The sequence below is a fragment of the Eurytemora carolleeae genome, unplaced genomic scaffold (assembly GCF_000591075.1).
Source record: "Eurytemora carolleeae unplaced genomic scaffold, Eaff_2.0 scaffold493, whole genome shotgun sequence".
In the NCBI taxonomy this organism is placed as follows: Eukaryota; Metazoa; Arthropoda; class Copepoda; order Calanoida; family Temoridae; genus Eurytemora; species Eurytemora carolleeae.
In genome coordinates, this window is record NW_019396728.1 from 13,272 (window position 1) to 28,486 (window position 15,215).

General features: G+C 31.0%; 1 protein-coding gene across 1 annotated transcript; it reads right to left on the bottom strand.

Moving 5' to 3' along the window:
* Positions 1 to 78: 78 nt before the first annotated feature.
* On the bottom strand, positions 79 to 12,450 carry LOC111707882 (uncharacterized). Its single transcript, XM_023481064.1, has 14 exons — positions 12,409 to 12,450; positions 12,057 to 12,118; positions 10,476 to 10,547; positions 9,684 to 9,786; positions 8,622 to 8,704; positions 7,552 to 7,635; positions 6,415 to 6,434; positions 5,563 to 5,681; positions 4,831 to 5,135; positions 3,874 to 3,914; positions 2,920 to 2,994; positions 1,972 to 2,021; positions 793 to 840; positions 79 to 495 (listed from the first exon to the last, which is right to left on the bottom strand). The coding sequence occupies exons 2-14, from the start codon at positions 12,106 to 12,108 to the stop codon at positions 321 to 323; spliced, it is 1,227 nt and encodes a 408-aa protein (XP_023336832.1). The 5' UTR covers positions 12,109 to 12,118; positions 12,409 to 12,450; the 3' UTR covers positions 79 to 320.
* Positions 12,451 to 15,215: the final 2,765 nt, after the last annotated feature.

The window sequence follows — 15,215 nt, forward strand, 5'->3', positions numbered from 1 at the left end:
CGCAAATACTAAAATTTACATAATATAGTATAAAACTCATTGAAAAATTGTCAAGACGACATTTGATAAATTCTTCCGATGTATTCGTTATCAAGGGTTTCACTGTTTATAAACTTAAAATTTTTTAAGGTAACAGTTTTACTAGAAGATTAAACTTGGTCTTGTAGAATGCAATGGGGCTGTCTACATTGCACAATTTTAGTGTTTCATGATCATTGAACCAATCAAAATTATACTTGAGTGTAGACGTCGTCTTCATTTTCCGCAGTTTTATGAATCCCACTGTGCATATATGCTATTTTTTGTTCTCAGATTTCAAATCATTGGTTTTTGAGCAGTGGGTAGATTTTGTTTGCCCACTCCTTGCTTCCAGACCAGGACCCATTCTCCGCATTCTCTGGTTCACTACTGCGCAGCTCAGTGCGCACAACACGCGGTGATTCAAAGTTTTCAGCGGCATTCTTCTTACTGTGCGCACGGAATATATTTGATCGACTAGAAAAGGTTAAATGATTAGGAGTTGTTATGTTGATTAGTCTTATAATTGGTAAAATACTTGACAATTATACTAGACCTTTATTTGAAGTATATCTTTGTGTGGTTTTATTAATCTTATTTTATGATTTTCTCTTTAAAAATGATTTTTGATTGTAAATTTTTCTAAAACACTTAAGATATTTTTCGTATATTTTTTGTCTTTATTCGTGAACTTCAAGATTTAAGAATTCATGAATATTTTGTTTTTTTTGTATGCCATCTCAAAATCAGTCGAAAATATTTGTGTAGGCTCACCTAAATATTTGTTCACTGTTCTTCAAAGATTCAAGGTACTGCAATTGACTAAAAATTGATTAAATATTATAATATTTCAAATTTAGAAATTATTAACTGGTCCTGCAAAAAGCTGGCCTGACAATGTGTACAATTTTAAAAAGAATAATGAACTTTTTAAATTGAGGTTTTTCGAATCTGGGATACAACATTGTAACAAATTCAAGAAAATACGAAGACGATTACCAATGTGTAGCGCAGTTGACCGCGCAAGATTTACAATACATTAAACTATATCCGCTCCAAATGTGTCTCCTCATGTCCCCCCCCCCTTCACCGCCTCTACTTGTGGAGAACAGCGTCAGACGTCAGTTAGCTTTAGAACGTCGAGATGTGAACACCTCCGATCAGGAACTACTAACTCCTTCATACTGCCGCAGATGCCTACTCTAGCAACGAATGCTGCTAATGTCTAAGCCTCCAGATGTCCAAATCCACAAAACAGTCGCATGTCCTGTGGTATGAGAGGCAAATCGTTCCTCCCCACACATGTTACAGACTGCAAACCCAGTCGCATGTCCTGTGGTATGAGGGGCAAATCGTTCCTCCCCACACATGTTTCAGACTGCAAACCCTCCAGGACCGTCGCCTAGATGTGAACCCTTTGCTGCCAAGATGCTGACACCTGCGAGCTGACCATCATGAAGCTGTTCCATTCCTTTCAACACTAATAATCAATGTTATTTCATTTTCAACCGTTTAGATATTCCCCAAGTTAAGGGTCAATATTTTAAAACTGTACTTTTATTTCTCATTTCATGCTATTATTCAATAAAGTTAAGGAATATCCCTTTTGTTCTTTTATTTGTGTCAACAAACATATATTTAGATTTAATAAAGACTTCAAATACAGAGTTCTACCCACAACGAATAAGACTTTACTAACAAGCAAAAAAAACTTTTAAAAAATCGATTTGAATTGGTAGGATTTTTTTTAGAATTCTGTTTATTCCTTTGCCAAGTCTCATCCTTTATACATGATATACTGCTAAAGAAAGTAAAAACATTTAAAACTTTATATATTTAGTTAAACTTTAGTTAAACAGGGCGCTGAGGTGTTTGATCATGTAGGACTAAATATGTAAGCGTGTAACACATTTGTGCGTCCTCATTATCTGTGAATTGATCATTTCTATATACCTGTTTGTCATTCTTGTCTGAAGGAGAGACTGATAGGTTATTGGTGGACCCTGAAGAAGGGAAGAAATGAAATATTATTTTTAAATGCATTCAACAGAATTCGTAAAGGTTATGAATTTCCCAAATTTTTGGCCATTTGAAATAAAAAAAAAGTTAGCCCAGCAGAATGCTAAGTTACACAATCATCCCAGGAGACAGAAGAAATTGGATAAAATCAAAGTATTCACTTCCATCTAAATTTTAACTTCTGGTGATTTGGTTTGGCATTTTGTGAAGATTAATAAGTTTAATTCACGGTTTCGTTTGATGGCTTACCTTGTTAAAAGCAATTTAATCAGCTGTTTTAAAATGGTGGTTTGGTTTGGTATATTTACCTCAAAAAGGAGCAGACTGAGTTAATGTTATAAGTTTTATAACACAGAGTATAAGTTTTATAACACAGAGTATAAGTTTTATAACACAGAGTATAAGTTTTATAACACAGAGTATAAATGGAATTGGGATCAGAATTTTTGCATACACAATGTCACTTTCTTGTGTACAGGTTGTACCAAGAAACATGGGAATTGAGAACAAAGAAAACAGCCATGTTTCCTGAGTTTGTAATTTGTATACATAAATTTTCTTGTTTTACTTAGTAACTATCGTATACAGATAAAACATTAACAAACAAAATGTAAACATAGCAGACAAAAATCCTACTGATTACAGCTTTCTCAGTAAGTATTAATATATATATAAAAGAATTATTTAAAAAGACGATATCGAAATTCAATTCCCATATTTATTGTGACACCCTGTATGCAATAAACATATTCATTGAATATGCTATATTGCATACATCTAGAAACTGCTAGAGATACTGGGATTTAGAATGCAACAGCTCCAATCTCTATCAGTGCAGTTTCAAGGTATTTTGAACTGGGTGGTTTGGTTTTGTATATTTACCTTGGTAAGAGTAGTTTCTACCGAACTTGTTGGTGGCTGCTGCGCTGGTACTTTTAATATCAACCGGGGTTCATTCTATAAATATTTTATATTTTAAAGATGCAGCAGTTATGTTATGAAAAAAACATGACAAGTAAATGCAGGGTTACCCACAAAGGAAAGGACTGTAAAGACGACTTAAAAATCTTCAAACATGAAGTTTAAAATAAATCTTTTCTCTTGAATATGGTCTTTATAAATGGATTTAAGGAAAAAGACAGTATATATTCTGCACAGTCGTCTCTGAAGTCTTTGTGGGTCCCCCTGTATGTTATTTGGTTGCTTATAACTTTTGTTATGGTTTAGTTTTAAGCACTAAAAATTTTCAAAATGGTTTTAAAAGGTTCAATGATTAGCCATGCGTTATTATATCATTATATGCTCAATTCTTTTTCTTAATTTAGCTCACTTCAGGTAAAGACTTGAATATTTTCAAATTCAAATCTAAACATTGTTAAAAAATATTAGGGACACACAGGCTCATCAAGTAAACATTCAGGGTTTTTAAAGTTTTTAATGAAGTTGCATAAGTATTACACATGTTTATATTATACAACCCGTCAAAAGAAAATTTGCACATTTTTAGTTTTTCTTAGTTACACATCAGGGTATTAAAAATATTGCTAAACTTTTTGCATATTTAAAAATGGAACGGTTTTTTCAACAATGTATAATTTATCATTTTTGGAAATTTTTTTTGCAAACACTATTGGATTTGTCAAAAAAATTAATTTTGCAAGTTTGGAATTTTTTTGCTGATTTTAAAAGTAGAGAATAAGAGCTTTCCAATGATGTATCATTTGTCATATTTGGAATTAAACATGGGATTTAGAGGAGCCCCCCCCCCCTAACCTGATTTTCAAGTACCCCAGCAGGGATTGGGTTAAGAAAATCCTTAAATTAAGAATTGTTTACCTTATCTCTCCCATTATCTGGTTTTGTAACAATGTAATTATCTAAACATAATTGTTATACAGGGTGTCCCAATAAACATGGGAATTAAGAGACGACTTTAATATCGTCTTTGATTTCTGATAATTGATGAATGACAAAAAGTGCATCAAAAAAGATTGAAAGTCTAATTTTAGCTTTCCAAAATAAGGTTTACATTTTTTGATTCTTAAAAATTGATGGAGATATTAAACGTTTGAACAGCTTTGTTGAGTTTTAATAAACTGCAAACTGCACAATTTTCCTAATATCTCCCACATTCTGGAAAAAGTAGTTTTCGGTGTTAAATGTTTTAACTGTGATACTATAATATTATTTTTACGAAACAATCCCGCGTGGAACAAACAAAGACGATTTAGAAGTCGTCATTCAATTCCCATGTTTACTGGGACACCCTGTATTGTATCAATGAAAAATGTAATCTAATAAGTCAAAAAATAAATGTTTTGAGGTAAAAATACTTCAACTGCCTAATACCCAGCAAACATTTAGTTTCTGTACTGCAATGGCGAACATTTGGAGGAGTTATCGAAAAATATTTTGTAAATATGCCAATGGATCGAACATTGATGTTTGTCTCCATCTATCCCTATCAAGTACTTTATATCTAACCGCCACGTTGAAGTTGAAACTTCACCCTTTGATGTCGGGGTATTGTCAAAAATTGGATTATTGTCCGGCATAGATTTAAATGTTTGCTGGATAGCTTTAAATATCAACAAACAAATTTATTTATTCTATCTATTAAACTATTTTAGGCAGAGGCATATTCAGGAATTTTAAAAGGGGGGCTTACATTTTTTTCACCACCCGTTGGGACCTGAAAACCCCATGAAAAAATATATATATTTTACTAGTATAGGAGTTGGACTAAGCTTCAATAGCCCCACCCCCTTGAATACGCCTCAGAATTAGGGCTACCTGGTACAAGAAACTGGTTAGGCACTGTGTTGAAAGCATAATCTAAACTTTCATCATCTTTATTTTCTAGAAGGTAGTCCAGAACATCTGTATTTACTGTATTGTCGTCAACATAACTATCTGGAAATCTAACTAGCTTATTTGACGGATTCCGTTGTCCGTATATACTTTCCGGACTATAGAGAGCCGGGTTGATTTTTGAATTAGAATAAATGTTAGTTTCCACAAGACTGTTTTGAACACTTCGTTTTCGATTGTACTCCTGGGTATAGTAGTCTAGTAGTTCATCTAGGTGCTGAGAGTAACTAAAAACAGACGCCATTGAAATATTCTTAAAATGCAATAAAAAACTTAATCGTTAATTTGTACATCAAAAAGTTTTAAATATAATTAAACCAAGCAAAAAGTTTACACTATTTAGTATCTTAACAAAGTTTTTTCACTGAAAATCCGAAAAGCTGTTTGTAAAACTTGGCATATAGCAGTACATTGTACAATGCACGACAGCCAGAACAGTACCGTACAATTGCAAGCTATAGACAAAACTCTAAACAAAACTTTACAACACATTTTCCAAACACAATTCTTCATGTACATTAAATTATCAATTTAGAAATTCAATCACCAAGTTCCAAAATTAAAAGTAAATTTTAAAAAAATTGATTATTTGAAGTTAACGGAAAATTAAAATGTCAGACAGTAAAATTATTTTAATTTCAAGACGATCTGAACCTGCTGGTTGGGAGCTCGTTTGTTCTTGTGTACTGTAATTCAGGTATATTCGGTACGTAGGGATTCGTTCTCGTGTACAATTCAGCTGTGTTCGGTACATAAGGGTTGCGGCTGTAAAACTGTACAGTTTGCATACAATCAATTAAAGATTGGTAGATTGTTAATGGAACTAATGAATTGGATTAACAAATAACAGATCAGTAAAAAGGGTGACAGGTTTCAGATTAGATTAGTGGAAAGTGGATCAAACATTTAAAAACTGTAATGATATAAAAATTCAAAATAAATTGAACACAAGCGCTTATTTTATATTCTCAATATCTTTGAAGCCGAATGGTATATAATTTTAATTTTTTGATTTACTTGATACTTGAATAAGTAGGTTTACAATCTGTTAAGCTTTAATAAATAAAAAATTTGAGTTTGAAGAAAGTAATCAGTTTCCTTATAAACAATATTTTATGATAATGCAAGCAAGGAATGTTAAAGGGATTGAAAACGTAATTTTAAGTAACCCTCTATTGACAGAGGGACATGTCCGATTCAAAACGATCCCCTTTAAAAAATGTTAAGTCTAAATGATAGAAATCTATGTATCTAAATACTGATTATATTTATTTTTTAGCCAAAAAAACGCCGTTATATTCAACATTATTGATAAGATTAGTATACAAAGGTATTATACTGCGAATCAGAATTTCCCATTTCCAATGGAGGATCGCTAAAAATGACTACGACCTGCAGTTCCTTTCAAGGATGATGAATCAGTTGATGAGAAGTTTAAAGGATTTTGACGGATAAATGAAATGAAGGTTAATTAATCAATTAATGATGTTTGTGTATGTTCTGCTCCTGTGTACTTGTGTCGTAATCTGATCAAACACCATTTAATCCAGAAATAATTAAAAATCGTCGGAGCAGACAAATTTCTGAAATCACTCCAGATCTGTCACTTTCCAAATATATACATGTTTTTCTTTAGCTTCCTGTCTTCCTGTATTATTGTCTTTATGTCTAACTTTCTTCTTGTCTTCCTATACTTCTGGATTTCTGTCTTACTAACTTCATGTCTTCCTTTCTTCCTGTCTACATGTCCAATTAGCTCCCTGTGTTCATATCCTATAATCTTCCTGTCTTCCTGTCTACCAATCTTCCTATCTTTTGATCTTCCTGTTTTAATGAATTTCTGTTTTCCTTTCTTCCTATCTTCCTATTTATATGCCTGTCTTCCAGTCTACCTATCTTCCATTCTTCCTGTCTTCCTGTCTTCCTGTCTTCCTTCTTCCTGTCTTTCTATCCCAAAGTCTTCCTATCTTTATGCCTTCTTGTTTTTCTGATTTCCTTTCTTCCTGTTTTCCTGTCTTACTTTCTTCCTATCTTCCCGTATTCCTTTCTTTCTTACTTCGTTTTTTCCTGCTTTCCTTTCTCCCTATCTTACTGTCTTCTTTTCTTCCTGTCTTCAGGTCTTCAGGCCTTCAGGTCTTCATGTCTTCAGTTCTTCCTATCTTCCTATCTTCCTGTCTTCCTAGCCTATTATTTTTCTGTCTACCTATCTGCCTATCTTTCTATCTTCGTGTCTTCATTTGTTTCTGTCTACCTGTCTTCCTTTTATCTGGACTTCTTGTCTTTCTGTCTTTGTCCTGTCTTCCTGGCTTCCTGTCTTTGTCCTGTCTTCATGTCTGCCTGTCTTTCTGTCTTTGTCCTGTCTTCCTGGCTTCCTGTCTTTTTCATGTCTTCCTATCTTTGTCCTGTCTTCCTGTCTTTGTCCTGTCTTCCTGTCTTTGTCCTGTCTTCCTGTCTTAGTCCTGTCTTCCTGTCTTCCTGTCTTTGTCCTGACTTCATGTCTTCCTGTCTTCCTGTCTTCCTGTCTTTGTCCTGTCTATATGTCTTTGTCCTGTCTTCCTGTCTTTCTCCTGTCTATCGACAATTTTCCTGTCTTAATGTCTTTCCTTTTTTTTCAATAATACATGAACATATTTAAATGGTTTCCTAGTTGAGGGCAATCTAAGCATTCTTCTATATGGTTGAAACTAGTGCTCCCTCCTTCATATACTGGAGCATATACTCCCCCACCTTAAATATATTTGGTATATTCTTCTGTATCGTTGAAACTAGTGCTCCCTCCTTCATATACTGGAGCATATACTCCCCCACCTTAAATATATTTGGTATATTCTTCTGTATGGTTTAAACTAGTACTCCCTCCTTAATATAATGGAGTATATACTCCCCCCCCCTAAATATATTTACATTCGTTTTCTATATGCATAAAACTTGTACTCCCACCTTCATATACTGGAGTATACACTCCCTCCTTCATATACTGTAGTATATACACTCCAATCTAACTAAAGTGGTGATTATATGTTGATTATAAAGACCTAACCGCAAAGGCCGAATACATTTTTATCAAATAACCCAATTTTGTGTAATGTACAGTGATAACCAGAATATTATAGAAAACGTGTTAAAGCAATTCTGAAGTGCATTTGATGTTGTTATAAAGTGAATAGCTTTACTAGTAAGTTATTTAATCACTTATAAAGTGAATGACTCTGTTTACACCACAAAGTTGCTGGGTCTTATGTTCATTGGACTATTTTGAGTCATACCTTAAGCCTAAAAGTCGTTTTCCTATTTCAGGGTTATCTGGTTCTGACTGTATTAAATATGTGAGACTTCTTAACATATGATAATAAAACTGTAATAATGTACATTTTTCATTTAATCATTATATATGTAAAAATGTGTGTTTTAAAAAAAAAAGTGAGTGTATTAAACTCCTAAATGTATTGTATACCATGTGAACCAATTTATAACCATATAAAAAAAACCATGAACATTAAACAAAAACATTCTGTGGTTTTTAATATATACACGTAAAGATGTATATGTAGATTTGAGACCAAATGAACCCTTGAAATTGAAAATTTTGATTATGAACTAGAGAAATTCAATGTTTAAAATATCAAAAGTCTACGACAATAGGTTTGTAACAGAAAAAGACATAGAAACTAAGAGTACTAAATTATTTTTGTTATTAAAAATGTAATTGCTACCTTGATGTAGAAAATTATTAAAAACTCCCGAATTCTTAGAATAAGATTGATCTTGTAGGTTTAATCCTTCATCGACAGATACACTACAATAATATGTAATTAAATGCAATAAAATGAAATTGTAGAATTTATATATTGTATGTTTGGCGGATTTTTAGTAATGTCAATTTGGTAATGACAATTTGGTAAGCTGACAATCATAAAATTATATCAAATCATATCATATCATATCATATCATATCATATCATATCATATCATATCATATCATATCATTTCACATCATATCATATTATATCATATCATTTATATCAAATTATATCAAATCATGTCATACCATTTCAAATCATATTATATCACATCATCATATCATTGCATACAAACTTTTGCCATGTAATTATATATCTCTTATGATTTAACATCATATGTTATTTTATCTCATATAAAACATGTTTTATGTCAGATCCATGCAAAAAAAGTGGAATTCTCCTTGTATCTTTTTATTTTGAAATGTCGCTATATGGATTTTATATAATTTACAACTAAACTATTTCTAAAAAATTGTACTAATCATTTTTAAAGAATTATCAGTTGCAACATAGATTACAAATTACAAACTCCTTAAAATTTAATTGTATTAATATTTAATATTAGAGGAACTTTTAAGATTGATCAACTTGAATTGTTGTTTCTCTTTGGAAGTCTATTGTTGATTTCTGATGAACGCGGAAACAATGGAGTCTGAAAACTCCGGTTTAATTTCAAGTACCGGGCCGATTTTGAACCTGCTAGAGAAAGCTGTACAATACTAATATATGTACAGGCAATATAAGGCAAAACTGGACAGTATAGCAAATTGAAAATCTAATTTTAGTAAAATTTAAGTGAGAGGGCATTGTGAGATTTCAACACTGTTTTAATAAAAAACGATCCGTTCGACATATTCCATGTTGTTGATCAGAAAGAGAATCATAAGGTTCCGATGTGAATAGAAAATGTCCCCCATTTTAAATGTGAAGGGGCAAAGAAACTTCCTTTAATATAGTTTGAAGTAATTCATTCACCTTCTGGTGTAAGATTTCTGAATCTTAGTTGGGAAGAGCTCTGTTGGGAAGAAGTTAAACAAGGTTTGTATTTCAAATATCAACGCATCCTTTAGTACCATACCTGGATATATCAATAAATAAATCAATTAATCAATTAATCCATTAGTCAATTAATCCATTTAATCAATTAATCTATTTATAAATTAATCCATTAATCAATTAATCCATTTATCAATTAATCCATATATCAATTAATCCATTTTTAAATTAATCCATATATCAATTAATGCATAAATCATTTCATCCATAAATAGATTAATACATTAATTAATCCATTAATCAATCAATTAATTAATTAATCAATTAATTAATTGATCAATTAATTAATTAATCAATTAATCCATTAATCCACTACTTAATTAATCCATTAATCAATTAATCAATTAATCAATTAATCAATTAATCAATAATTAATTTATCCATTTATCACTTAATCAATTAAGAAATTAAGAAATTAAGAAATTAGCCAAAAATTAAATTTTCACTGTTTTTAAGATTTTCAAGATTTAACGTTAAAACTATTTTTATTGATTAATTCAAATTTTATTTTTTTAATATTAAAAAAGTTATTTTTATTCTTGTTATTTAACATTTTAGAAAATTGGTAACCCAAGAAGTTGGTCGTTTAATAATTAAATAAAGAGTGTTAATAATAAAAATTTAATACTTTCAAGGTTTAATGTCAATACAAACTTCAAGTGATATAAAAGTTGTGAGAAACTAATTAGAAATAAAGAATTAAAATGTTACCCAAGAAAAGTATAGTTTTGACTGCAAGTAGAAGTAAAGGGAAAATTCCCACCGTTAGAACACCTCTGGTACCTTTAAAGGGACTGTAGAAGTAATTTCAAACAATGAGTTACATGTCTGGTTCACAACGGTACCCTTCAAACCTTTGCCGTTGCAATGATGTAGATATCCTTGTTAATCTGTCTGAAAATTACAAATGTTACACCGCGGTTTCCTTGGAAGAAAGTTAGCAGAAAAATGATGATCAGAGAATAGTTTAAAGGGTACCGTTGTGAATCGGGCATATAACTAAATAAAGGGTCATTTGAAATTATGTCGACAGTTTAAAAAAGGATTAATCATGAAAAAAATAGATTTTTATTCTTTGTCACCCCCAAGGAGAATTGAATAGAAGGATGGGACGACAGGGTTTTCGTACACATTGCTGTGACGTTTTTGGACTGCTGAAGAACTAGTTTTTGCGTAACAACAATAATAAAGATTGTAAGCAATAACACAAATGATAAACAGACATCTGGCATCTCTGGCGCGTTAGAAGAAGATTCACCGTATACGAACTCATGTTTGTTTACATTAGATCGGCTGCCTTCGTTATTGTTGTTACGCAAAAACTAGTTCTTCAGCAGGCCAAAAACGTCACAGCAAAGTGTACGGAAACCCTATCGCCCCCTCCTTCTCATTTGGTCCAGCCGTTTGGCCGGCCAGAGGGAACCTATATACGAATGTCTTGTTTTATTATATAGAAGATAATTAAACTTCAGAATTGTTTCACCAAAAGTACATCCATCCTTATTGGCATAAATATTTTACAAGGGCGTATACAGGATCATAATCAGGATCAGCATGGCTTATGAAGCTTCATTTCCCCCTTTTCACTAAATAGTCTTTGCCACAAACTCAAATTGTCTACAACATTGCAAAGATATAAGGATAGGACAATTTGAGTTTGTGGCAAAAACTAGGGCTGGGCACGTTCCGACCTTTTCTAGCCGTTTCTTCAACGGTTTGTTCCCACCGGTAAAATAGAAAAATTTCAGGTAGCCATTAGTTTTAAAGGTAAAAGCGGAACGTTCGTTTTGTTTATGGTATTTTCCGTTACCATTAGTTTACGTTTTCAATGTTATTAACGGCAAAAACCGAAAACTTTTCTGCCGTTAACAGTTGTGTTTTTTTGCAAAAAGTTTCGTTAAAGTTTTGTTAAATCGTTAACGTTGTAAGCTGTTAACGGTTGTTTTATCTTTTGCCAAAACTCCGAAATTTTCATAAAAAATTGTTAATTGGATTTACGGTTTACGGTACCAGCCGTCACCAAATTGCAAAAACATCTTCAAAAGATCCATCATATAAATAGTTGAGGGAGGGGACTGAAAACGACATTTAAAATCATCAAAATACGTTAAAAAATAATGAAAGTTGCAGTTCTAAAAAACCCACCCGTTTCCTTTTCGTTTTCAACCGTTAAATTTTTTTCAAAAACGGCTAATCCGTTTCACTAACGATTTAAAAGTTAACGGGTTCTGACGTTCATTAACGTACTCTTCCCTAGCAAAAGCTCAGTTTCTTTACATATATGTTCTTTACCTAAAAAATCGATGAATGCTCTGTCCTGGATTTCTGCTAACCCTGCTTCCATTCTGAGAAGCCTTTAAGAAAATTATTTACATGGTTTTCCAAAAAAAAGTTTATTTATTTATTAATATTTGAAATTTTTAAAAATCTATTGATGAGAATTCGTTCATTTTTTATTGTTCTTTTTTAAAAGCCCAAAAGGGCTTAAAGGGACTGTAAAGGAAAAATGAAAGGGGGTATAGGATGAAACCTGAGAATATCAGCTTTTATCCTATACCCCTTTCATTTTTCCTTTACAGTTCCTTTAAGATATATAAAGAATAAATATCTAAGATAGACTAAAAACGATTAATTATTAACTCACCATTATTTTCTGTCCGTCATTTTAAATAATATGATAATTTATCTTCATTCTGAAAAAAAAACACTTTATTTTTGTGCCTTGTTGAAAAAACCTTTTTTTTCTTTTTATAAAACTAACGAAAGTAAATTAGAATGAACATTTTAACAGTAAAAGCACTGGGTTAATTAAGTGTCGGTTCTAACTCCTTAATTAAGCAGACAAGCTTAATTGTTTTTTAAACTATTAAAATATAATGACTCGGCATAAAACTCCCATAGTCCCTGCAGCCTTTACTCTGTTCGTTGAGAAAACAAAGCCGATTAAAATTTCACATTGACAAAAGTAATTCTCACAATTATATTTTTAGTCAATTTTTGTTTTATATTTCATAAAAATCCAACAATCAATTGTTTTTTGTATTCATATAGCATATATGTTCACATGTTTATATTTTTCTATAGTTGCATATTCACATAGTTATATGATTGACCAGGCCCACTTTGAAGATACATGAAATGTACACTATTTATCCATTTCCATAACTGATATTTATCATTCTACACATCTTGTTATACTTACATAATTTATATTCTATTATATTTAGTATCCATATAATACAATATACAATATACAACACATACATAACATATATATATTTACATAATATATATCATGTATCCATGTACATAAACATGTTTTACATGGTGGCTTCATGTTATATTATATATGTATTTTGACCCCCTGTCAAAAATAAGTTTAAGTGAGGGGTTTATGTATATATTTATTTTGACCCCTCACTTAAACTTATTTTTGACATTTGTCATTTAGAATTTCTTTTTGCTAAACACATCACAATGTAACCAATTATAAACCATACACAGATTCAATGCCAAAAGATGTTAAACTGCGCGTAATTACAAAATATCCGTCAAGTCATTGGTTTAAGCCTCATTAACAATTCTAATTGGCATCTTAATTTCTCACGAGTAGAATATAAGATTGGCAAGGTTTCTCACCAGCTTGTAAACGTTACATACAGGGTACAATACAATGACAGTAATTTTATAGTAAAATTGACTTCTAAGTAAAAGATTTTGTTAACAAAACAAAAAATGCAACTAGTCTGTAATATATTATACACTAACTGAAAAATTAGAATTTTGAAGAAAAAAAATTGGTAAAAAATGTTAACCTTTAAAAAATATACAGCCAAATATAAATATATATATATTTATATGAGCGAAGAGCTTTATTATATAGAAAAGAGGAAGAAGACTCAAAATTTATCACCATTTACCAATTGTCATATTTCTTGAGACAAACTGCATTTGCCGCGTGTGTCACGTGTGTATATTGCCTTTAGCCGAATGCGGGAAGATAGTGATTCTCGTTAGCCGGCATACGCATTTGACAATAAAGGAACACCTAACGTTTTCCCCCTGGGGTAACAGAGTAAGTAACATATCCCCCAAAATTAACCGTAACAACGCATTTTTGAAATTACACGGGCAACATCCGTTAATCGATAAAATTGTTCAAGAAACATTCAAATCGTTTAAACTTAAATGTTTTCTTGTGAGAAGAAATATCGAATTTTTTTCATTTATCTTAAGAACATTTTTAAAAAGTAAAAATGTTTTTAATTCTTGACCTAAACCATTTTCCTTTTATATCGTTCGTTCTACAACAAAACATTATTCAGAAAATTATTCAGAACATTGTTCAGAAAATTGTTCGTTCATGAAAATCGTTAGTTCAGTAAAAGGTCGGGTTGGGTTTTGAATTTTTCGTTTGTTTACGAAAAACATGACATTTACAATTCCATTTAAGATTTTAGTAAAGTCTTTTAAGAAACAGGAAGCGTGGTGGGAACTCATTCACTTAATTCAAAAATAGATAATAAAGATTTAGTAAATGTTTTTCATAAATTAATTAATTTGTAAATATATCTAAAGTTTTATTTATGTTCAATCAGATATTATATAACCCAATTCAATCTTTTGAAATAATTTTAACTTGCTTCATTATATAATAATGATATGATTACTAAAATATTTTAGACAATTTGAACCTTTTAATATCTTAAATAGATCTTTTAATATCTTAAATAGATCTTTTAATATCTTAAATAGATCTTTTAATATCTTAAATAGATCTTTTAATATCTTAAATAGATCTTTTTTAATTAAAAATTGTTATATTTTCTCATCCTTATAAAGTTTAAATTAGTTCTTTAAAGTTTCCTTATTTTTAAAATTTCCATTAGTTTTAGTATAGTTCTACGATTTTTTTTATTAACCTCTATGACAAAATGCCAAAAAAGGATTCACAACATTTCTCTCTGATTTTTATCCTTATTATATTAAAACAACATTTTAAAGGTTTATACAGCAATAAACAAGAATGGAAATGTCTGAGCAATGTAAGCAAGTATTCTGCTATTTTACTATTTATAGTTTAAGGTTTTAAGGATCTTTCAATAAGAACAGCCTTGGCAGAAATGAAATTTTAGGAGGCTTTGATATGCTTCTTCAAAAATATAACTCATATGTATAAGTATATTTNGTGGATACATACAAATAGAATACGTGAGATACAGAGGATACACATTACACATATGTATACATCCATGTAGGTTGAAAGGGATACAGTGGATACAGGATCATAGTAAACGTGAGATACAGAGGATACACATTACACATATGTATACATCCATGTAGGTTGAATGCATGGGAATGGGAAAGAGTTGATACAAACAAATAGAATACATGGTATGCGGACTTGCAGAGAATGTGTCTAGATATATAAAGTTGTTATTTCTGTTTGTT